General features: G+C 40.8%; 1 protein-coding gene across 1 annotated transcript in view; it reads left to right on the forward strand.

Moving 5' to 3' along the window:
* htr4 (5-hydroxytryptamine receptor 4) overlaps positions 1-27,029 on the forward strand; it is a gene marked incomplete at both ends in the record, with an annotated part of 95,423 nt that overhangs the window by 31,905 nt on the left and 36,489 nt on the right. Inside the window, 2 exons of the mRNA XM_079228452.1 lie at positions 14,683-14,836; positions 17,600-18,156. Coding sequence (XP_079084578.1) covers positions 14,683-14,836; positions 17,600-18,156 — 711 coding nt within the window. The remainder of the gene's footprint in view (positions 1-14,682; positions 14,837-17,599; positions 18,157-27,029) is intronic.

The raw sequence follows: 27,029 nt of genomic DNA on the forward strand, positions 1-27,029 counted from the left end.
CATTCACAGAAATCATATCGATGGCCAAAGTGCAAAATCTCATATCTTGTTTATTTGTGTGTTTTATTCAGTCAATCATTACAATACAATACAATATTCTATATAATATACAAAACAGAAAGACTGAAAAGGTATAGGTAGACGCAAAAAATGCTTATATATTCCTATCCTAAATTATTATTATCAATTAAATCAGATAATTCATTTGAAATAAAGAAAACATAAAATGTTTTTATGTTTCCTTTATTTCAAATGAATTATCTGATTTAATATATATATATATATATATATATATATATATATATATATATATATATATATATATATATATATATATACACATGCATCTTCCATATATATACATTTCATTCATTCATCTGCAAAGTTATCCAGGAAACATGAGGGAAAACCTGCATTTTGTGTATTTTTTTGTGTATTTTTTGTATAATGTATTGGCCATCCTTAACAAAATGCATTCTGCAAGAAAAAACAACACATTTCTTTTAGCAAAAACTAAACAAACTACAACCTAGTACCTTTTCAAAAGTACCTTTTCTCCCTAGTCATTTAACATTTCATAAGCAAACCCCTTAGAGGTCTTAACAGCAGCCCACTTCCTGTCCGGCTCTCTTCCCGCTGCACTCTGCTTGGGAGCAGGAACATGAATGAGTGAGTGCCGTCGCAGCAGAGCGATGTTATCCGACTCCAGCGACGCGTTTCACTCCGACAGCTTTGATGTTCCCTCCGGTGAGAGGCCCTCCAGGCCGCGTGAGGATGTAGACGGGATAAATCATGTTCTAGTGCCTCTGCAGCCAGACCGCCTCTTCAGGAGAGGAAAAACAACACTTTGTCATTTACAGCAGCGGACGTAAATCTAACGGACAATTCAGACTGCAAGGGTGCAGCATAAAAGTGATTCATCCAGCCTCGCTGAAATACATGCGCTTTATGCGTCAGTGTTGATCTTTGTGATCGGTAGCAGGCTAGTCCTCGTTAGCTAGTTAGCTAGTGAGTTCAGTGACTTTTCAAACGCGCTGCAATACCGTAGGCCCTAAAGACAGAAGCGAGCGAGTGATGCTGAAGGAAAACTTTCTGTATTAGAAGTTTCTGAAATTCAGAGTTCATGTAATATGTGTTCGGCCTCGAGGGATTCATGCACCGAATATAATCTTCGGGACCTTTAAGGTACAATCTTGTGTACCACGAGGCACCGCAGCTGGATGCAGAGACAATACTGTGCCACTATCTTCCGATTCTCCCTGCTCATCATTTAGTCATGGAGAACCCATAGTAAGAATCCCAGGGAAGTACAGGGAGGACCACTGCGACCTCACTGAAGCATGCATGGATAATATGAAGTATTAAGTGTTTTTATGCCCACACAAACACAAGAGAATTCTCCAAATAAGACACTGCAAAGATGCAAAGCTCAGCGACAGTGAGAGAGGAAATTGTTTTTTCATTCAATTATCTGGCCGGAGGAGCTTTGTAGTCTTCTGTACATTCAGAGGAAGAGCACGACTTCCATTACCGATTCAAAGCGAGGCGATCGCCTTCATCAGGCAACTAATCCAAGTCAGATTACTCCATGAAAGAATAATGAGGTCGAGCTTTAATGTATTCATATATTCTGTTTGTGCTTTGATTCTAATGGAATGCTCTTATTTTGTTAATAATATGCAACATATCTTAATAATCAATCCACTATTGTGTTTCTGTTTTGTACTTGTTTTGTTTTAGGCATTTATTTTCTATTTCCTGTCTCATTATTTGAGCACATTCCTTTTTGCCAATTATTGTTGTTTTTAAAACAATTAGGAAGTCAAGTTCAACCAACTGAGCAAACAGAGGCAGGTTTTTGGTCTCACTATCTTTAAAAATACTTTGTTTTACATTTCAGAACAGTTCAAATACAATAGAGAAAGGTTCACGCAACTGATAAATAATGCATAACAGATCATAATTAAAGTGGCCATTATCATACATCTTGTCCTCATGAATACGTATTTGCTCTAATAAAAGAGATTACATTTAAAATGTAAATGCTTTTGACCACACACTCGGCACATATTCATATGTTCATAGCTGTGGAAAAGCTAAGTTCTCATTAAAACGGTAGTCAAGTAATGTGCTAATTAATGAAAGGTGCTCTTTAGCTCTAATAAATGCCATTATTGTAAGAACAGGTGTAGTAAAAGACAGTCAGTGTTTAACTTTCATGTGTCGAGCAGCTTGTAACCCCTCAAGCTGTAATTACAGGACATTTGGGAACTATAATCATGTTTGTGGTTGTATTAAAAGTGAGAGACAGACTGTCAGAAACGGAGCACGAAAGTCTGTCCTCGTGTTAAACTGCAGGATGAAACCACAAACTAATGAAGCTGTCAAGACAACGTCTGGAGTCCCATGAATGAAAAGCCCAGATTTACTTTTTCCTCTCAGAGTATTTGAATGTATGCCGGATATCTTAAATACCCAACGGACACATTCAAGCTCCGACATTCTGCCGAACAACGGACACAAATTCACTAAAGATTAAAACAAAGTTTTGGCAGATTCAGCATTGGATTTGTTTGGTAATCCTCCTTCATTACCGGAACTTGGATCCATAACTTCTTCTCGGTTGAGGAGTTAATCTGGCAGGTAGAGATAAATGCTATCACGGTGACACACAAACAAAGAATTATGGATTTATAGCACAGACAAAGAAAGCACTTGTTTGCATGAAAAACAAATTTTGCAGCCTTATTAAACCAGGAAGCATTACGGACCTCTGGGCAGTCATAACCGCTGACCATTGATCTTGTCTTTTCCTTAATTAACTACAGTATTGAGAGTTTTCAACACTAATTAGTAGTTTCTACATCTCTATTTCTAACAAGTGTTATCAACCAGAGGGGTAGACCAACCTCTTTGTCACTTCTTGTCTTAAAACCTGCATTTTCTCTCCTGACCACCAGGGGGCGACTCCTCTGCTTGTATAGAAGTCTATATAAATGACTCTACTTCTCTCTTGATGTATTCCCTCAGTAAACATTGTAAACCTGAGTTTATGTCTCAATCTCTAGTTTCAAGTCTTCTTCAATACAGCATGATGTTCATTTAGTAAATGATGGTCATTTAGACTCAAACAGACCATAAAGCAGGGGATGCTTTAGGGCGGGGCTACGAGGTGATTGACAGGTTGCTTCATAACAGCAGTTCACAAACCAATGGGTGACACCACAATGCCTACGTCCACTTCTTATATACAGCCTTATGTGTAGCACACACAAGCTTTACTCAGGCTCACACAGTTTTCTGCTGAAAGCCCACGGTGGCAATTCAAGGTGACCGACATGAGCATATTATCATTTCCATCAACTCAAAGCTTCTCTTATCTTGAACCTGACAACAGGACATAATGAACACAGTTAAAGGTGAAACTGGAAAGTGATAGGGGACATATGCAAACCAGTCCCCAAAGGGGGATGTTGCCCTTGCGGGATTTCTACAACTCTAGCAAAAGACTGCTAATAATTGTTCATACTGCATAGAAATTAATGGAATGGAAATTAGCCAAATGAGTGTCTTTTAGGAAAAACAATAGTCGGCAACCTTGTAAAGTATGCATGATTGATCGAGCCTGGTCCTTTAACTGAGCCTACAACATCTCAGGCTGTTCGTCTGTTCAGCTGTTAATGGCCCATGTTTAGGTCCAGGAGTCTGCCAATCCCAGTAGAAGAGGTTGTTCTGCCCCAGAGGCTAAAATCAGGCCAAACACGCTAATTATGGTAATTGAGTTGCTCCAAAGGAACAGCAGAGGTTAGGTCCCTTGGGTGAGGGAACCTTGACCATCAGAAACAGGCCTTGATTGCCCCAGATTATTGGAGACTATTGGAGACTATTGGAGACTATTAGAACTATTGGAAACTATTGGAGACTATTAGAACTATTGGAGACTATTGGAGACTATTGGAGACTATTAGAACTATTGGAAACTATTGGAGACTATTAGAACTATTGGAAACTATTGGAGACTATTAGAACTATTGGAAACTATTGGAGACTATTAGAACTATTGGAAACTATTGGAGACTATTAGAACTATTGGAAACTATTGGAGACTATTAGAACTATTGGAAACTATTGGAGACTATTAGAACTATTGGAAACTATTGGAGACTATTGGAGACTATTAGAACTATTGGAAACTATTGGAAACTATTGGAGACTATTAGAACCATTGGAAACTATTGGAGACTATTAGAACTATTGGAAACTATTGGAGACTATTAGAACTATTGGAGACTATTGGAGACTATTGGAGACTATTAGAACTATTGGAAACTATTGGAGACTATTAGAACTATTGGAAACTATTGGAGACTATTAGAACTATTGGAAACTATTGGAAACTATTGGAGACTATTAGAACCATTGGAAACTATTGGAGACTATTAGAACTATTGGAAACTATTGGAGACTATTAGAACTATTGGAGACTATTGGAGACTATTGGAGACTATTAGAACTATTGGAAACTATTGGAGACTATTAGAACTATTGGAAACTATTGGAGACTATTGGAGACTATTAGAACTATTGGAAACTATTGGAGACTATTGGAGACTATTAGAACCATTGGAAACTATTGTAGACTATTGGAGACTATTAGAAGTATTGGAAACTATTGGAAACTATTGGAGATTATTGGAGACTATTCAAACTATTGGAGACTATTGGAGACTATTGGAACTATTGGAAACGATTAGAACTATTGGAGACTATTGGAGACTATTGGAACTATTGGAAACGATTAGAACTATTGGAGACTATTGGAGCGAGCGACATCCATCTCATGACTCTGACTTATAGCACAACATTAAGAGAAAGTACGGCTCTTCAACACAAACCAGATGTTTTCAGAGCTCCTGGTGACAAACTGAGAAAAAATGGATGGGAAAAAAAAATCACTTCCAACATGTTTATGCTTTTTAAGGAAGAGCAGAGGGCAACCTTCAGAAGGGCTGCTGATGTCATTTGTAGCTTCCAGCATTCTGAATGACACACACACATACAAAAAAGAGCAAAACAAGAAAATAACAGACCAGGGAAGAAAACAACACATTTCCCTGATATATTATTACAATGAAGCTCTAAAAGGAAGCATCTGTCGACTGCATCACTGGAGGAGAAAGAGAATAAACACAGAAGGGAACAATGAGAAACCTTTGACTTCATAATGTAAAAGAATTTAGAGAAAAACAAAAAAATGACAAACATTTCCAGTACATTGCCATTTTATTTATTTCTTACTGCTGTCAAATACTGTCACTGCATGTAGAAAATACTCCCTGACCCCAAACAACGAATGCTCTGCTGAGCTGTTGACGGAGCGTTACAGAAACACGACATGGCGTAAACATCAATGGGGGAAAAAACATGGCCACCATGCTGTACTGGGACACACACGGTTTGTCTTCATGGTGGCAAAAGCCACTCCAAGCCTTCAGAGCAGTAGATTTTAATAATTTTCGGCTGTTGTGGAAATTCAGACAGATTGTATCTCATCAAATTGCTTACTAACACATGTCATATATTTTTTAAATTACATTTATTTTTATTTTTTTCTCAGTTGGCCAGATGATGCCGATCACAACAACAACACATGTAGTTTATTGTATTATTTTTTTAAGACAGTTTATTCAGTTTTCATCACTATTCCTATCACTAAAACTACAACTTTTGGACTTGACTTATTTAATGTAAAATGTAACTATTTGCTGCATCACAGCTGGTGGTTTTAATATTTTTTTTTAATAGATTTTAATACTTTTTTCACAGTTGCATGTAGTTTTTACTTGCCGGAGGGCAGAGTAGAGGGAGATGCCCCTTGTATTGTGGCTGACTCGTCTCTTTGGACTCATTTTAGTTCATTGGAAACATTATTAAATCCTCGATTGTATCTGAACTCAGGTGAAGTATTCTGTCTTGATCAAATATTGACTTTGCCTTATCTTATAAGGAAAAGCACAGGTTACTCACGACTCATGCTCAGGTGTCCCAGTCAACCATGACGGTGTGACAGCATGCACAATACCAGGAATTATTCAGCCATAATTAATTGGTCTTTTATACCTGCGCTTTTACTAATTTGACAAGTCAAACCAGTTTAAGCTAATTGTAGCTTTCCTCTCATCGGACCTTGAAGGTCAGAGGTCGCTGCAGCTGCTGAAACTAAAACCAAACCCCAAAGCACTGAGGTGAACAAGCTGAAAGCAGCGAGGGAAAGAACTTGGCCGGCAGACAACATAAGCCTGTGTACGCGACGGAGAAAGAGAAGGAAAAGAGAGGGACGCCGGGAGAAAAGAAGGGGAAATGGAGAAGAAAAACCGAGAGAAAAGGGAGAGAACACAGGAAGTGAGTGAACAGCTGCAGGATAACGCGTCTCATTCACCCACCGTCAGCTAAAGCTGCTGAAAAGAGCGGAATGGAAATGAATTAAGACTAAAAATACCAGAACCGCCACAAAGAGGATGCTCCAACACAAAGAGGTGGAGAGACATTCAGACTGAGGGCGGCAGAGAGAAGTGACATCGAGAGAGAGGGAGTTTAGGTAGGAGGAGGAATGAAAGAGTTTCCATATCATTGGATGGGCTCATATCTGGATGAACTCTACTTTATTACAACTATGTACGTTTAAGCGACACATTAGAACACTTTTTTAAATATGTGTGTAAATAAAATAGTCTTAACTCAAAGGAATCCCCATTTTCATAAAAATACATGGAAAGTTGAAATCCAAAGCCACAGTTTCAGTCTGGATCATCTGAAACAGTGGAGGACATGTTCATTGCCAGTTGGCTTTGGGTTCACCATGTTAGTCACCCCCAGCACAACGGCTGGATCCTCGTGAGATCATGTGATCAGACAATCATTTAGTCTCGGGACACGAAGGGCCTGGTGGCATAATGGTGGAAACACCAACTGGTCCAGGTCTGTCACGTGTTGGGCCCAAAAATACTGTTTCCCCATTGACTTTCATTGGAAAAGAGGAGTCTTTAAATGAGTGTATATATATTTCCCCCCAGGTAAATCAACTTACCAGTAACTACAATTGAATAGCCCTTGTTTGTATTAATTGCTGTTTATTGTTCAGGGACATTGGACACCAATGAACAGTCAAACTGTAAGTGAGTCAGAGAGGCTAGTTTTCATCTGCTGTCAGATTTATAAAGGCAGCCTAAAAGTACAACATTTTACATCCTTGGGCTCTAAAAGTAATGAAGTGCACTTATAGCTGAATCCAATATTATATATATATTTTCCATTTTTCTGTTCATGTGAAAGAGAACGAGGCTGGACGAAGGCCGGGAGGCGGAGTCAAGGAAACGCTAGCGTGATCATTATACATGTACAGTAGTGTACAATGTACATGCACTGCTGTGACTTTACTGTGTGATGAAGACTTGTGTTGATACAGAGGAGAAAAGCTTCATGTAGAAAGAAAAGAACGGACATAGAAAGAGATCAGCGTCTGTAGAGAATAGGAATTATATCACAGCGGTTCCGTGAAGGACTCCGGGATCACAGAACGCTTCAGAGACAGAGAGGGAGCGCGTGGAGACACAAGGGAAACGTCCTCCAGTCGGCCTCTCGCTTCGATGCATTCATTCTGCACTTCACTCTCTCCTTCCTGCCACTTCTCTGCACGAGACTCGGCCACCTCCCGTATCACCGCAACTAAAAACAAACCTGTCGACATGGATTAGAGTCCTCTGAAAGAAAAGGAGCCGACGCCGGTGACTGACGGCTGTTTAGTCAGGGTAACGAAGCAGATGGATGTGTCACTAGACATCACGTTCTTGACCTTATTTCTTGGGTTCTTAATTATTTACACCGACATCCAGAGTGCTGCTGCTCGTCTGTCCTGACGTGTCGATGGTTGCGTCCACCTGGCTCCAATCGGGACGCCATTTTGAGGTTGCAGGTGATAAACAAGCGACTCCTTAATGGGTCTTAAGTAGTCCCAGAGAGTATAAACCAACTTCTTAAAACAACAAAAAGGTATTTTTCGCCCCTCGACTTATTTAATTTGGCTGTCACATCCTGACTTTAGTGTAAACTCTCATGTTCTCTCACCTGCTAATGGAGCTGATAGGATGAGTTCAGAGGTCAGGCCTTCGTTAGCTGATCAGCTGTTTCCAGTTTGCTTCATTTTGTGCTTGATTGTTGAACAAAATAGTCTCACAGACTCATTTGTTTCTGAATATCTTGCACATTTTCTGAGGTTTTTATGATCTCTGCAAAATGACCCAGCAGTCAACATTCAAAAGGTCAACATCTCCATCTGGGAGAACAAAATCCACAAAAATAAAGATAGTGAAAAGGTTCCCGTCGAGGGTGCAGGTACTTACTTTTGGGTTTTGGCCGTACTTTTGGGTTTTGGCCGTTCCCGGAAACCAGCGTCCGTGTAAATAACGTCTGAATAAAAATGTCAGAAATAAACAGAGAGAAATGTTTTGTGGATCAAAAGGAAACGGGGTCCATTTAAAGTGCTGGCGGTCAGGACACGCCGCCATTCAACCGCGCCGCGTCTGCTTCTAATCGTCCCCAGGTGTGTGTGTGTGTGTGTGTGTGTGTGTGCCTTTGTGCATCTATGCATACTATTGGCTCTTTGTAAGTATTTGAGCTTCTGGGTGTGTGTGTGTGTGTGTGTGTGTGCATACGGTGCTTTTGTGCATGTTTGTTGATGGACATTTCTATTCACACAATCCTCCAGAGTCTTCAACACAAGTATGCATCCTTTGCATTTCTATTCAGACAATGCAAAGGCTTCATACGTGTGCTGGAGCCTCTGTGAGATTGGGTCACTCAGGCCTCCACATCCACTCTGCAACCTTTCAACACTATCTGGTCAATTCAAACAGAAAGGGCCGCTTGACCTTTTTCTTTTTTTTTTTTTATGCCACATGCAGACCACACACAGTACACACAGCCTCTGCAAATTACTGCGAAATGCCACGCACCGCAAGTAAGGTAATGAGGTAGGACCGGAGCAGAGGAGGCAGCAACACATCAGCAGAGAGACTGACGGTAGAAGTGGATTAGCTTTAATACTGCTGAGGATAAGGGCTATACAGGTGTGTCCTCTGAGGATGAGCAAGGGCTATACAGGTGTGTCCTCTGAGGATGAGCAAGGGCTATACAGGTGTGTCCTCTGAGGATGAGCAAGGGCTATACAGGTGTGTCCTCTGAGGATGAGCAAGGGCTATACAGGTGTGTCCTCTGAGGATGAGCAAGGGCTATACAGGTGTGTCCTCTGAGGATGAGCAAGGGTTATACAGGTGTGTAAGCTGCTCTGGAGAGGACGGCTCTGGGGGTTAGAACCTCCATCAGAGGGAAGCTGCCACGACGTTATGGATTGTTGTTTAATTAAATTACCTCACGAGCATTCTTGTGATGAATCAATATTTGGATTAGCGTATGAAAGACGTTACTTGGGAGTGGAGATGCTATGGATCGGAGTAGCACAGGACTTTCACCCAGGAAACCGCTGTTCATGTCTCGTTTGAAACAGTCGATGTTGATTTGTTTTACTTTAGTTTGTAACTTCCAGACACCACGAACCCCAGTTACGTATCTATTGTACTTATTTGAACACAAACCAAGTGGTTTTGTTGCGTGAGCCGAAAACAAAGAGACAGTTCACCTCAACCTCAACCTGTTGTGCTTTTTATCAATCCAGTTTGTTTTGGTGTGAGTTGCAGAGATCATCTTGAGCAGCCCGGTCAAGAGACATTGCTTGTCAAGCTCAAAAGCACCAATATATATATATATATATATATATATATATATATATATATATATATATATATATATTTTTTTTTTGAAGAGCTCAACAGCAGAGTGCCATCTTGTCCCTTTATGTTCAGGAGGAGGCAGACGGCTCTACTGCCGATAGATCCAAAAACCATCCAACTTTTATTTATTATTTTATTTTTATTTTGCACAATTCAAACAACAACATTTTAAAATAAACAAACATAACAGAGATAAATGAATATCACAGTGCAGGAAGGTGCAACAAACCAACTGGGCTTATTTGAAGCCTCCGCCTAAATAATATTAAACATTTTACAAGATTACAAACATAAAATGAAATATGCATAAAACAGACAAAAGAAATAAAAGAAAACTCATGTAATTGTGTGTGTGTGCATGTGAAAGGATGTTGGATTATAGCTCTGTGGTAATGCTACAAGTCAGAGTGAAACAACTATACATGTAGATATAAAAACAAGAAAGACATGAACACTAATACAGAAATATCGCTGCAGGAAAGAGGTGAAATATGTGATTCTTTTAAAGTAAAGCTGAGGTGAAGAGGCTCCTGAGTATTTATCTGAAAGCTCAGACTAATGCCCCGTAGTCCAGGTGTTTTCCAGGTGTTTTCACTTCTGGTGCCTGATTAGAGCTTTTCTGAGCAGAAAGCACTTGATTGACAGCTCCCTCCATCTGCTCTGAGTTCAGTTGTGTTTGTTTGGACGAGACGATTTATATTGTTTTGGGTCTGCGGGGTCCTTTAATTATTATTTGAGATCAAGAGTTAAAATGAGAGAAATTACCTGACGAGGTTTGGACTGGCTTCCTTGTAGAAAATATAATAGTTTAATAGGCCAGGCAAATCAAAATGCTTTCCATAATGCATTAAACACATCATGAATATATTAAAACTAAACAATTGCGTCGTAGAAAAAGTGAAAGTAATAAAACACAAATAAGTCCTCACTATGTTGGATAAAAACTTGTGGTCCTCATTATGCTGCAGGTAAACACACGCACACACACACACACACACACACACACACACACACACACACACACACACACACACACACACACACAGTAAAATTGCAGATGTTGAGGAATTACAACACACTGCAGCATCTGTCATTTGCCCTCTTAATGGGGATTAATCCCTTTCTCTCTCTCTCTTTCTTTCTCTTCTGACACTCATTCTGTTTTTCATCCTCCCCTTCCTTCCTCTGTTTCCTGTTTCTCTACTTCTTTTTTTATTCCTAATTTCCTCTTCCTCTTTTTTCCCCTCGCTTCCCTTTTTTGTCATCATTTTCTCTCTTCCGTCTATCTCTTCTTCCTCTCTTTTCACGCCCCGTCTCCCTCCCTCCCCCCTCCTCCCTCCTCCTCCCCCTCTCCCGGGTGCTCATTCACAGTATTTCTCTCTCACCATTGCCATCCCATTCATGCGGTTCAGAGCCAGCGTCGTCTCGGCGCTATCGCCGCCCGGCAGCATGCTGCTTCCTGCTGCATTGTTTGATATCATGCTCACACACACACACACACACACACTTGGACACACACAGGCAGAGTGTGTGTGTGTGTTGGGTAGAGAGTAAGTTACCAAGTGAATGAGACGGACACAAAGAGAAATAAGAGTTTAAGAAGTGCTCGTTCTGATAATCCCGCTGTAATGCATCGCTGAAAACAAGCAGAATCCGGTTTGTTTCACTCATTCCAGAAGACAGAGCGTTGGAGGCTAAGCTGCTCGGCTTGGAAGCATCAAAGTGAAAACATGGGGAGAAAGTGGACAAGAGCAGGGAGACAGATCTGGGACGGAGGGATAGTTGACTTCAAAAGGTTCTTCAAAGGAAGAGAAAATACATTTTGAGCATCAAAAGCTCTTGCAGGCTAAAAAATCACCTTCAAATATTGTAGTTTGTCCATTTGTGAAACAGGGACGTTCTCCACAGAACAAGGATTTGGTTTATATATATATACACAGTATATATATATATATATATGCTTAAAGGTGACTGACAGTTCACTGACTCATGGTTCCTCGAAGAGACATTAACCTTTGATAACGTCAGAACAGTTATTTACTTTAGCTCAACAGAACTGCTGATTGTTTGAAAGGTGGAGGTCAAAAGAGAAGAAAATAGGCGGAGGTGGTGGATGAGAGACGGATTGAGAGAAAGATACGGGGTGAAGTGAAGGTTCTGTTGCTTGATTATTGCTGGTTAGCATATTTTTGCAAATGCATTGGCAGCAAACAAACCCTCGTCTTGCCAAAAGCGCTCATTAAGAAGGAAGAGAGGGACGGAGTGACAGCAGGAAGCTGTTTTATGTCGCTCCTCCTTTACGGCCCTGGTTCTGTCTGGCTGCAGATTTGAGTGATAAAAAAAAGGAGAATAAAAAACAATCGCTAAATCTTCTCTTTTATTTATAACTTGTGTTTTATTAGTCATTTATATTCGACAGCTTCAGGCTTGATGACATATTGGGGCTATTGTAGGTATGAAAAACTTGGAGATTAAAGTGAGAAATTTACGGCAAAAAACGTACAAAATATTGTGTGTGTGTGTGTGTGTGTGTGTGTGTGTGTGTGTGTGTGTGTGTGTGTGTGTGTGTGTGTGTGTGTGTGTGTGAGACTGCCTGCATTTCCTTGCTTCGGGTGTTATTATGGCAAGGTCCTGCAGATGCATAGACATTATATTTTGCGTTCTTTATGTGTTCCGTTATGAACATAATGCTGATATCTCTTTTCTCGATAGATATTTTATTTATATTTTAAGATAAATCCTAAAGATTCCTGTTCAAAGTCCTGCATGAGCGATACGTACACTTTTTCTTTAAAATGTTCTTTCTGTGTACTTTTATGAACCTACATAACCTGTAATATTGATAATGAATGGATTTGGAATGTGCCGTTACCTCAGTAGTTTATCGTGGTGTCTGTGGTGTGACAAATGGATCAAATCTTACAAGGTCAAGCAACTTGATTACTTGAACAAAAATAAAATCGTAAACAATTATTCAGAGTTTTTCCCCCGCAAAATTATGACATATCTCAGAAATGAATTGAGTATTTTTTCTCTAAATATTGCCCTCCTCCCCCGGCTTTGTTTTTTTGTTTAGTTTTTTACCTTTAATGGCCCTGATATGCCATCTTACTACGGTCTATTCCCTATGGAAGCCCATATGTGACAGTAAATGAAAAGAGATAAAAGAGATAAAAAGTCCTACTTATGAGATAGAAAGTCGAAATTATGAAATCGAAAATAGAAATGATGCTTTCCATCTCATCATTTTCAACTTTCTTATCTCATAATTTCGACTTATTATCTCATAATGTTTTTCTTTTACTGCGGAAATGGGCTTCCATAATATATGGTATACATGGTATATGTGGTATATGTGGTATATATGGTATATGTGGTATATGTGGTATATGTGGTATACATGGTATATGTGGTATATATGGTATATATGGTATATGTGGTATATATGGTATATATGGTATATGTGGTATATGTGGTATATGTGGTATACATGGTATATATGGTATATATGGTATATGTGGTATATGTGGTATATGTGGTATACATGGTATATATGGTATATATGGTATATGTGGTATATGTGGTATATGTGGTATACATGGTATATATGGTATATATGGTATATGTGGTATATGTGGTATATGTGGTATACATGGTATATATGGTATACATGGTATATGTGGTATATGTGGTATATGTGGTATATATGGTATACATAGTATATGTGGTATATATGGTATACATGGTATATGTGGTATACATGGTATATGTGGTATACATGGTATATATGGTATATGTGGTATATGTGGTATATGTGGTATACATGGTATATGTGGTATATATGGTATATATGGTATATGTGGTATATATGGTATATATGGTATATGTGGTATATGTGGTATATGTGGTATACATGGTATATATGGTATACATGGTATATGTGGTATATGTGGTATATGTGGTATATATGGTATACATAGTATATGTGGTATATGTGGTATACATGGTATATATGGTATACATGGTATATGTGGTATATGTGGTATACATGGTATATATGGTATACATGGTATATGTGGTATATGTGGTATACATGGTATATGTGGTATACATGGTATACATGGTATATATGGTATACATGGTATATGTGGTATACATGGTATATATGGTATATATGGTATATGTGGTATATATGGTATATATGGTATATATGGTATATGTGGTATATGTGGTATATGTGGTATACATGGTATATATGGTATACATGGTATATGTGGTATATGTGGTATATGTGGTATATATGGTATACATAGTATATGTGGTATATGTGGTATACATGGTATATATGGTATACATGGTATATGTGGTATATGTGGTATACATGGTATATATGGTATACATGGTATATGTGGTATATGTGGTATACATGGTATATGTGGTATACATGGTATACATGGTATATATGGTATGCATGGTATATGTGGTATACATGGTATACATGGTATATATGGTATACATGGTATATGTGGTATATATGGTATATATGGTATATATGGTATATGTGGTATATATGGTATATGTGGTATATATGGTATATGTGGTATACATGGTATATGTGGTATATATGGTTTATGTGGTTTATGTGGTATATATGGTATATGTGGTATATATGGTATATGTGGTATATATGGTATATATGGTTTATGTGGTTTATGTGGTATACATGGTATATGTGGTATATATGGTATATGTGGTATATGTGGTATATATGGTATATGTGGTATATATGGTACACATGGTACATTGATTGGCTTTCTCTTCTCCCGTGGCTCTGCAGGTACTACGCTATCTGCTGCCAGCCGCTGGTCTACCAGAACAAGATGACGCCGCTGCGAGTGGCTCTGATGATCGGCGGCTGCTGGGTCATCCCCACCGTCATCTCCTTCCTGCCCATCATGCAGGGCTGGAACAGCATCGGCATCGACCACCTGGTGAGTCCTTCGGCGCGGGGGGGAAGTGATTCACCAAAGAGAGCGTTGGTTCCATATATAGACGGGGACGGAGCCGAAACATAGTTTTAAATGAAAGTTTATATGATCATAATACGCCGCTGGTGAAGAAGTGAAGACTGAGCCGTCTGGAGAAAAAGAGAGAAAAAGGCAAAAAGCACGGTCAGAAGAAATAAAACAATTAGAATCAGCATGTGCCGATAAACAACATTCCTTTGCCGAAGGAGTTTGTATTGTTTACAAGATGGAAGTGCTTCACACGTTGCCACGGCAACAACGTAAACAACACAGAGAGAGAGAGAGAGAAAGAGAGAGAGAGAGAAAGAGAGAGAGAGGGAGAGAGAGAGAGAGAGAGAGAGAGAGAGAGAGAGAGAGAGAGAGAGAGAGAGAGAGAGTGCCTTTGGGGCGTTTGACTCCACTTCTACTGGTTAAGCAGCAAGTTATCTGGACACAAAGTTATTCAAATTAACTAAAATTGTAGTTATAAGATTGTAAGGCGCTACATTGAAGCCTCTATTGTGTCCATTTAGTAATTTAAAGTCTCTTAAAATGAAGGTAGAGTGATTTCACTAATAGATAAGCCACATTCAGTTAGTATTTTTCATTTAATTTCATCACTTCTCAAGACTTGCATATATTTCCTCACTTTTTGTAACTTTCTGTTTTGTAACTTCTATATTTTGTTTTTCTGTTGTTCACCATCTGTTATCTCGCCCTGTAGGCTTTTAATGTGAAGGAGTTTCTTACTTTTGTTTTTAAAAATGCAATATGAGAAAAAAAATCTCACTCACAAGATAAAGAAGGAACAAATTCTCCCAAAAAAGATGAACATGGTATAACATTTGCCTGACCATAAATATATGCAGTATGCAGTTTACGTAACTGAACATTTTACAGTTTAAAGGATGTTTTTTGTGCAAATTTGTGAATGAAAAGAAAGGATGACTGTTCTGAATGAAAATAACAAAGCAGCGTAAAGCAGGAAGAGGAGAGACAGACAGGTAGGTGTGCTGATCGAGAGAGAGAGAGAGAGAGACACTCCCCAGCCATCATTGACCTCGCTCGCCCTTTTCAGTCTTTATCTGAACGCCAGCAAAAGTTACTGCAGAGCTGACTGTCACCAGGAGGACTGGCTGGCTCGTCTCTGACAGCATTGGCAGTGACACACACACACACACACACACACACACACACACACACACACACACACATACATACACACACACACACACACACACACACACACGTTTATAGCACAACAGCAGTCTAAAGTGAGCGCGGTTCTCTTTGGGTCCAATTAGAGCTGTTGAATATTCTGAGCAGCCAGTCGGTTTTGGCACAAACAGCTCAAGAAACTGAACAAAACAACCAGAACTCCGGAGCCACTGGAGACATACGTACAAGTCTATTTTTTTACTGGCTCCTGCTGTTGTCATGGCCTTGTGGAATACACAGCCCTGATTGGTTCAGGGATCACGGTTTGTGGTTTTAACAGCAAATCACATGGTTCAAGTCTAGAAGTCTGATGCTGTTTAGTATAACTTTAAAACTGGGCACTATGAAAAATGCATTGTCAACTGTCACTACTACTTCAGTACAACTTTAAGGCTTGACCTTTACTTGAGTATTTCAATGCTTGCCTGTATGGAACTATAGACTATAGATTTGATGCATTGAAAGGTCAGCAGCAGACCTTTGACATCATGCAAGTGGCGTTTATGAGTGATTCAGGAGAACGTGCTGCATAGACTTTCCTTCATGGATCTCCAAAAGCCCGACTTTAAGTCAGGACATACTCTCTTTTATGCATAGGCCATTTCGGAACCTGTCATAACTGTCTGACGGCAAAGGGCCTCTGTTAAAGGGCCTCTGGTAAAGGGCCTCTGTCAAAGGGCCTCTAGCAAAGGACCTTTGGCAAAGGATCTCTGGTAAAGGACCTCTGGCAAAGGACCTCTAGCAAAGGACCTTTGGCAAAGGATCTCTGGTAAAGGACCTCTGGCAAAGGACCTCTAGCAAAGGACCTCTAGCAAAGGACCTTTAGCAAAGGACCTCTGGTAAAGGGCCTCTGGTAAAGGACCTCTGGTAAAGGACCTCTGGTAAAGGACCTCTAGCAAAGGACCTTTGGCAAAGGATCTCTGGTAAAGGACCTCTGGCAAAGGACCTCTAGCAAAGGACCTCTAGCAAAGGACCTTTAGCAAAGGACCTCTGGTAAAGGGCCTCTGTCAAAGGGCCTCTGGTAAAGGACCTCTTGTAAAGGACCTCTGGCAAAGGACCTCTGGTAAAGGACCTCTGGCAAAGGGCCTTTGGCAAAGGATCTCTGGTAAAAGACCTCTGGCAAAGGACCTCGAGCAAAGGACCTCTAGCAAAGGACCTTTGGCAAAGGACCTCTTGTAACGGACCTCTGGTAAAGGGCCACTGGTAAAGGACCTCTGGCAAAGGACCTCTGGCAAAGGGCCTCTGCCGATCGATTTCCAATCGTGAGATCGGCGGTTCAAACCAGTCCTCGTGGATGTCAAAGTGTCCTTGGGCTGCTTGGACTACAAATTGAAAGCGGAGCGCATCCGAATCCCAACTCTCGTCCCAACTACAGAGTCTGCATATGAATGCAGAAGGTGGCATGAGGTCCTTTGTTTCTTTTTTTATGATGGTTAGTTTGAGCTGTGAACACATCCGTTTCATTGATCTGAATGTTGGCTCGAGTTGCTCCGTCTGACCGTCCCCTCTCACGTGACTTCTTTTCCCCAGATCGAGGAGCGGAGCCACAGCGAGGGCAGCAACTCCACGTCCTGTGTCTTCATGGTGAACAAGCCGTACGCCCTCACCTGCTCTGTGGTGGCCTTCTACATCCCGCTGGTCCTCATGGTGCTGGCCTACCAGAGGATCTACGTCACGGCCCGCGCACACGCCCTGCAGATCAGCATGCTGCAGCGGGCGGGTGCCGGCACGGACTCCGCTGACCATCAGCGCAACCACCGCATGCGGACTGAGACCAAGGCGGCGAAGACGCTGTGCATCATCATGGGGTGTTTCTGCCTCTGCTGGGCGCCGTTCTTCATCACCAATGTGGTGGACCCTTTTATAGACTACACAGTGCCGGACAAGCTGTGGGCGGCCTGCCTGTGGCTGGGCTACATCAACTCCATGCTGAACCCCATCCTCTACGCCTTCCTCAACAAGTCCTTCCGCCGTGCCTTCCTCATCATCCTGTGCTGCGGGAGGAAGAGGTACCGCCGGCCGTCCATCCTGGGGTCCGGCGCTCCGTGCACGGCCACGCAGATCAACGGCTCCACACATGTACTCAAGTAAGTCCTCCAAACCCTCAGTGTCCGGGTCTCACTTCATGTTTATAAGGAAAAAAAAGCACGAATATCTATTAATGTAGAGAAATTACATTGTCATGTGCTGGTTTTTGTTGCAGTATTTGAGTCAAAAATATATGTTATAAGATTGCTATTGGTTCAAAGTGAAATATTGTTCAACACACAAAGAACAACGTGGGGAATTCTTGTGATTTCAATAGAATATTTGAAGATTTTCTCAAAGAATTACCACTTTATTATTGAAATCTTTGCATTCTTCAAGCTCTCTTTTTTAGTACAGAACACATTTCTGCTCATAGATCTTCACCCTTGCTATTCCTGTTTTTGTCTACTTATACAGTGACTTTCTCAATTTTCTTTTCATGGACGTCGCAGTGGTAATCTCACAGAATACAGAGGGAGCCATTTATCCTGCATACAGTAAATACTGCAGACATTTACTGAATAATGTTCAGGGGGTCAAATGGCAAGTAGCAACGGGGCATTGTGATGAAAAGATTTGTCTTTGGGGGTGTACGCGATGACTTTATCTCTGTAAATACCCTCCCAGCCTCGACTCATTATTCTCCCGACCTTTTACTGTTTCTAAACCCGTGTTTCACCGAGATAAGAGTCGGACGTATAATGTGTACTTCGTAGTGGCCGATTGCAAACTTAATCTCCATTTATTTCCCTCCGTGTCCCCACGTCTGGATAGGACGATCTTATCGGTGTTCAATAATGATGCATGGAGCAGCTTATTTTTAATAGAATCCTTGTTATTGCTCGGAAGATTAAATAATTGTGCAAATAGGACATTATATCTAGTGTAATTCAGTATGTAGTATATATAGTTTCTGGCGTATCATGGTAGTGGGATAACCCTGAGGCCCCACCATCTCTCTCTCTTTGTCCTCTTTGCACTACAGTGGTATGTGAATGACAAAATGTAGGTTCTCTCAGCAGAGTGCAGATCTCCGCCAGGTGTGTCTCCAACGGTCACGGCGTTGATTGAACTCGTTAAAAGGCATTTGGGGGTGTGAGCCACTGCAAAAACCACAAGAAACCCTTTAGCATGCAGCCATAAATGTGCACCCAAAATATGATGCAGCAGGATGCCAGATTAGCCGTGGACAGACATAGTGATGCACACACGCATTCACGCACACACAAAAACACATACACACACACACACACACGACCGATCTCATTATCTCCCTCAGGAGATAATAATTATAATTAGAGAGGAATAAGCCAGTTAATCAGAGGAGAGATTGAACAGATGACACGCCGTCATAAATACTTAGATAATTCATTCGCTCTGCCGTTTGCCTTTTGACTCGGAATACAGAGACTCAATGTGTCGCATCGATGTGAACGTAAAGCAGAGCTTGAACCAATTTTGCTAAGTGGCTAAAGCACATAAACACATGGTATAACTGACCCCGAGTGAGAAAGGCCGTGCCAAATGTTTCTTTTCATTTATTTAGAGTAGCTACTTTTAGAGGCTTTATTGTTTTTCTACCAGAGAAAACTGTCTTTCTAGAGTATATCTCTGAGTCCTTTACGCCATTAAGTAAACACAAACCGGATGAAGTGTTTGGGCATTCGTCTCGTCTGAACTTCTGGGTCAATCCTTGTGGATTTAAATGCAACCAGTCTGAGAATATTTCAGCATCTTAAGTCATCTCTGCTTGCGGCATTTTACGTTTCTGACATTACGAGGAGGCTTTTTAACATAACTGCAGCGAAAGAATAGGTTTTTATTTGAACTTTTTATGCTAACTGTTACACCCCAAAAGCACAGAGTTTAAACTTCCTCTAGAAGACGCACATTCACAACGGCTCGCAGCCTTTTCAGTGGGAATCCGTCACGTTTCCGTAACCTTATCAAGCCGCAGGAGCACTTTTTCTGCAAAGGTCCTTTTTCTTACTTTCCCATCCAGAGCAGCCGATAAAGGTCAGAGATGACTTAACTTCTCTTTGCAATGAGACATGTGCCTTCCAGACAATCCACACACCTGCAAATGAGGTTTCCTCCTCACGCAGAGAACAGGTTGTAAGGAATTAACACTTTTCCTTTTTTTAGAATGGCTACTGTCGGCCAGAGGATGTGGATGAAGCCATGGTTAAAAATAACTGGACATAACTAGATCTATACATCTACTTCTGTAAAGACAAAATAATCTGGCAGAAATGTTCTGAAATAGAAAAACCGTAGAAAAGTATATTACATGCTTGAAATGACACTCATCCAGTACTACAAATCCTTTGAGACTCGTGTTTGAGCTCCAGAAAACTATTTGTTCGGAGTGATTTGACTCTGTTTAAAATAGCTTTTATAATATCAAGTCAGCAAATGTCGTGCTGCTGGAGCTCGTGTTTAAATCAACACGCGTGTTCACAACAACACGGAATCCCGGAGCAATTCATGTCCGCTCAGCGCATCATTTTCAATCCCGCTCCGACATTTCTGGACAACCTCCAGAGAGTCGGATTGAAAGGAAGCTATTAATGTGAGCCCGGTCCATATGGAAGTCATCTGTACACTCATTATTTGACTGTACTGCTGGAATGAAACGACGTTCATTCACACTGGAATGGATACACCAGGAGACCGCCAGGGATTTGTGGTATTTTCAGAGGTTGTCTGTGTTTTTAATCCTTAATTCTGCTGCGAATTACCGACTAGATTTAACCAAAGACAGATGTGGTCTAATAATAGGCCTGTGTCAGTGGCATTTCACCAATGTGGCAGCAACATTCCCTGTTTCAGGATGTTGTTTTCCCATTTTCTTCCAGAATGAGATTAGAACCACACTGTTGGTGTAGAAATACATGTTTTTAATACAAATAAACATTGTAAACATTAGTTTATGGCCTCAATCGGTAGTTCCAAGTCTTGTTCAAAACAGCGTGATGTTCATTTAGTAAAGCAGCGCATGCTTTAGGGCGGGACTTCCTTTTGATTGACAGGCAGTATCAGGGCGTTGTCCAGTTTTCGTCTTACAACTTTTACTGCTTCACGGTGTGTTTTCAGCTCATGAAAGTTAATTGTAACATTTTTGGTTTACTTGCACATGTGATGCATTTGACAAAATACTGAAATCAACACGAGGTATTGTTATTTTAACAAATAAGGAAACATATAGTGTTTTACAGTATATGCTATTCAAGATCTCGCTGCTCTGCATTGAACGTTTGGCACACTTGACTGATATCATTGCACTTTTAAACGTATTAAAAGTATTATTTTAGCTGCTGTTTTTTTTTTATTATGAATCTATCAGCTTTTATTGGTATATATTCAAACTCTGAACCATTTGTACATCCAGGAGTTTGAATAGTTTTGAGAAAAACTAAAACATGTGCAGTGGTTCAGAATTCAGCCTGCAGGGCTGCAGTGTCAATAATATATAATAAATATGTTCGACACTAATGGCCTTCCGTGTCCCCCACTGGCTGCCATCATTAGCTGCTCTTTTAGCAAATGTAATGCCATGTTTTACATAACAAGTCATCAGGAGTTGGGATTCCTTTCCAGTGACATCTCTGAATGTTCTTGCTCCTGCAAGGGAACTACTGAAATAATGGACTGTAACGTTTTGCTTCATAGCAGACAGGAATCATTCGCCACACATGTCCCTGCCTGCTTGTCATTATAGCGCTCGTTATATAGTATATATATATATATATATATATATATATATATATATATATATATATATATATATATATATATATATAGTACATGTAGTGTGCTATTGATAGGAATCCACAGTGCGCTGACACCTGGACATCAGAGGCTCGTGACTCTCAGCTGGCAGACATCCTTTGGTTCCTAAAGACATGTGTAAATCCTTGTGTGCATGGGGAGATGCTCCCCTGTCCACCTACCGTTACCAAGCAACCAAAACCTGCACACCACAGTGAGGAAGAGGATGACGAAGAGGCAAATTGGCAGTAAGCTTCACTGGCTAAAGCGAACAAAGATAAAGACGAAGATTAATGGATTTACAGCACCGTCAGTTTGGCTGTGACGTCCTCAGATGGAAGGTTTACATTATTCTGTGTATGTGCTATAAATATAAATATATATAGTACTTTAAAAAGCAAAACGCAAAAAGAGGTATTCAAGCTTACTCACACAAGCAATTTAAACAATTTCTGTGCATGGTAAAAGGTAAAACAAGATACAGATAGAAGCGAGTTTAAACACAAATGAACCCCTAAGGAATTGGATGAAAAAGGTTAAACACAGTCAAAAGAAAAAGAATAAAAGTGTCTCTTGAGTTGCATATTAAAGGCATTGACAACCTCAGCCTGTATCACGGCCTTTGCTAAAGAAAAGGCTATACATACAAAAAACAATGCATCGTAATTTGTAGATATCCCCACACAATTATTTAATATATTATTAACGTAATCTTGAACAAAAAGTATAAAGACTGCAAAAGCAGACCGAGGGCGGGCGTGAAGGTGGATGGTCCAACAAACTACAGACTGTTGTTGTTCGTTCATGATTTATTTCTCTCGTAACTCTCGCAATGTAGTCGACGACAATCTTTTGTGAAACTTCACTGACTAGGTTTGTTGCTTAAAACCCACTGGGTTTTAATAACCTTTAATAACCGTGCAGCAGCATTATGTGTTCGTTGAAGACGGGAAACATTCGGTGGAGGGAGATCCAGTAGTCCAGCCTGGACGATATTGGTGCATGGACGAGTCTCTCTAGATCAGAAGCTGATGCCTGGTTGTGGAGATGCTTGCAAAAGGTGCGAGAGGTCTGGGTGTGTCCTGCACTACAATGATTAACTTGCTGCTCTTAGTCTCCCAGGAAAGCTGGAAATTAAAAATATCGACATTCAAGGCTTTTTGACGGATGAAGATCATTCTGGTTCATAGCTACGGGAACAAATAAGATTAAACAGCAGCCAGACGAAAGAGCATTAAAGTGATATATTATCCCTGTCCACGTGTGATGTGTGAGTTATGAGTCGTCTCTGCTTCCCTTCGGCCCTCGAGCCTCAGTGGTGGTTCAGTCTGGTCTCTGGCTCCAAGGAGGAAGACCTCCAGTGGACCCTGCAACAGAAGGGATGATCAGTGGGAGGCTGAGGGGATTGCTAATCAATAGAAGTGGTCTCATGATCTACTGGACTGGTTGTAATGGTCCAGCCTGCAGGGTCTGGAAGATCACTGCTATTTGCTGCTGCTGATCCAGTCGGTGGAGGTCGATGAAGGTTATCGATACCATGAACACAGGGTGAGGACCGAATGGGTAGATCGGACCATGATGCAGGATTACGTAACCTTAACTTGATGGTTTGAATATAGAATCGATCAATACATAATGTGACTTTACAAAATGATGAATAACGTACAACCATTGGTTCGTGGACAGCGGTTTTGTCCGTCGCCGTCATGTTTTTTTGCAACCAGTGGAACAGGAAGTGACCATATTTGGACTGAAGAGATGCTGTAAACGTCTCTGGTAAAGCGTCCCCTGCTTTATGGTCTGTTTGACTCTAAATGACCATAATTTACTAAATGAACATCATGCTGTATTGAAGAAGACTTGAATCTAGAGATTGAGACATAAACTCATGTTTATAATGTTTACTTAATCATACTACCGTTATATTCTTCTATGTTACATTTATTTGTGGTTGGAATGACTTCAGATGCAAGGAATTTAATTTTGTATCATCCACATACTCATACCTGGTCCGGGTTAATTGAAACCACTTTTTTTTTATATTTCCTCCTTTCAACTGACAGTTGACACAGGAAAGCGTGAAGTAATCAGATTGTGTTAATCAGCAGATTGTTGTATGTGTTGTCTCCATTAACGGCTGTGGACATGTCAATCCAAACTATGAGGCGCACGATGGCATCTTCCATTTAATTCTTTTCCTTTATGTGTCTGTTTCTGTTCACATTGTCATTAGCTTTTTATGAACTGGAAGGTTGAATCACTTTGCTTTGAAACAACACTTTCCCTCTTCACAGCAGTCGGTTGCCACATCTTTGGCTTGTTGTACGTTGAACCCTAACCCCTCAGCACCGGCTGCACACATCCATGCTTCATTGTTTAGTGTTGCTGATATTAAGAGATACGGCAATTCATTACTTGTGAAAGCCACATAGTAAACGATCCCCTCATCTTCAGGCCCGTGGGGTTTGCAAGAGAGCGACAAACATAATGCATGAATCTGTAAACGATGGAGATGCAATCACCCGACACACACTCCCAGTGAAGAGGCGACGAGTGAACGTGTGTTTGAAGATGTTTCATTCATGGGTTGGGATTGGATCGGAGATGATGAGCTCCATTAGAAGTTGATACGCTGATTTTGGTCCAGATAAAGATGCATGTTGGCACCAAAATAAAGACACCAGCTTGGGCTTTGTCCAGTTAGGAGACTGTGATGTAACGCCAGAGAACATGTAGAATGTTTTGTGTCAGTACATGTAATGGAACCCATGAGCAGTCACCGGTAGAAAGTACTGTACGTCTGAAAAGAGACATTCGGGAAGCAAAAAGTCCATAATGCTCTTTTCCAGTTGGTTCATTTAGACTCTCCTAATTAAGAGATTAACACGCAGGAGGAACATGGAGAAATGAAAGCGGTCGATGCCGACGCCGGCCAGCAGGATCAATGTGTCTCTGGTGTGAAGGGATGCATCGACCCCGACATCGACCACTGGGTTGATCCCGCCCAAAGGTCGTAATCAGGTATTTAACCTGTCTGTGCTTCATTTCTCCAGGAGATCCCGCTCCAAAGTGTAGTTCAGTTTTTATCCTATCTTTTATGTCTTACAGTTATTTGATGAATGTGACCAAAATCTCTCTCTCTAAACTTTATTACCTCACCATTTTGAAAACTTGTATTAGTTCTTCTGCCATCGTTTATACTCAATACCAGTTAGTTAATTGCTGACTCTGCAACACAAGCAGTTTAGAAATCCACATGTGTTGTTAACAAACCTTAAGTTTAGTCTTATTATCCACGTCACTGCAATGGTGGAGATAATCCATCAATACATATAAACTGTGTGTGCAAGCACAACTACAGCATGTTCAATTTAAACAGGAAGTAGGTCTGCAAAACGCTGTACAAAGAATTGGTGTTGGGCTAATTTATCCAGCAAATCCTGTCATAATAATAATAATAATATTAATTCATGCTTACTGTCTCTTCCAATGAGAGTACAAATGATAACGGTGGATAATGTATTTGTATTATGGATGAAGTGTTTTTATCCGCGTTGTTCTCTAACAGCAGAAAGATGGCGTCCTGATTTTCTCCTTTTGGGGATGTGACACAGTGATGGTGCATTCGATCAATTAAAACCACCGCTCTGAAATGTTAAGTGCTTTCGATTGTGCTGTTATTAAAAAGCCATCATGCTAATTTACACATCACAGACTAATCAGGTAGGTGTAGAGAATATAAAGCTGCACGATTATACAACTATAGCTGCAACCGATGAACGGAAGTGACCATATGAGGACTGAGGAGTGATGTAGAAACGCCGTATACATCTCTGGTAGAGACCTGTCAATCACCGTGTAGCCCCGCCCTAAAGCGTCCCCTGCTTTATGGTCTGTTTGACTCTAAGTGACCATAATTTACTAAATGAACATCATGCTGTATTGAAGAAGACTTGAAACTAGAGATTGAGACATAAACTCATGTTTACAATGTTTACTGAGGGAATACATCAAGAGAAGTAGAGTCATTTATATAGACTTCTATACAACCAGAGGAGTCACCCCCTGGTGGTCGGGAGAGAGAATGCAGCTTTAACACATTAAGCTATACTTCTATACAACCAGAGGAGTTACCCCCTGGTGGTCAGGAGAGAGAATGCAGGTGTAACACATGAAGCATAGACTTCTATACAACCAGAGGAGTCTCCCCCTGGTGGTTAGGAGAGAGAATGCAGCTTTAACACATGAAGCATAGACTTCTATACAACCAGAGGAGTCGCCCCCTTGTGGTCAGGAGAGAGAATGCATGTTTAAGACATGAAGCATATACTTCTATACAACCATAGGAGTCGCCCCCTTGTGGTCAGGAGAGAGAATGCATGTTTAAGACATGAAACATATACTTCTATACAACCCGAGGAGTCACCCCCTTGTGGTCAGGAGAGAGAATGCATATTTAAGACATGAAGCATATACTTCTATACAACCACAGGAGTCGCCCCCTGGTGGTCAGAAGAGAGAATGCAGCTTTAACACATGAAGCATATACTTCTATACAACCATAGGAGTCGCCCCCTTGTGGTCAGGAGAGAGAATGCATGTTTAAGACATGAAGCATATACTTCTATACAACCTGAGGAGTCGCCCCCTGCTGGTCAGTAGGGATGATGCAGCTTTAAGACACTTCCACATTGGTTTCACTCCACAAAACCCACAAATGGAAAAACTCTTTTCTTTAAAGAAACTATTGTTTCATAAATGTTCCGTTTTACTTCGCCCCTCCACTCTTTGTTTGAGACCCGTACACCTCTTCACTCGCACCTTTAAGGCAACAGATTCCTAATTTGAATCTCTGCACCGTCTCAGTGCGGGCGGCGTTTGCATGGACCGGAAGCGTTTACTTACACTTCAAGTCCTTTGACACATAAACACGACGAGGCCACAGGCGAGGTCGATGCCCAATAAAAAAAAGGCGCTGAGTAAATATCTTTATCTCCATTTTATGACTGCGGTGGAGGAGAGAGTGCTGATCTCTGACCAGTTCCTAATCCCACAGACTCTCCCTTCGCTGTGGATCAGAGGCAGAGCGGCTCGTCTGTCAATCAGAGGGTCGGTGGTTTCGATTCCCCGGCTCCTTCCAGTCCATATCAGTTCATTAATG

Source organism: Taurulus bubalis, assembly GCF_910589615.1.
Source record: "Taurulus bubalis genome assembly, chromosome: 13".
Lineage (NCBI taxonomy): Eukaryota > Metazoa > Chordata > Actinopteri > Perciformes > Cottidae > Taurulus > Taurulus bubalis.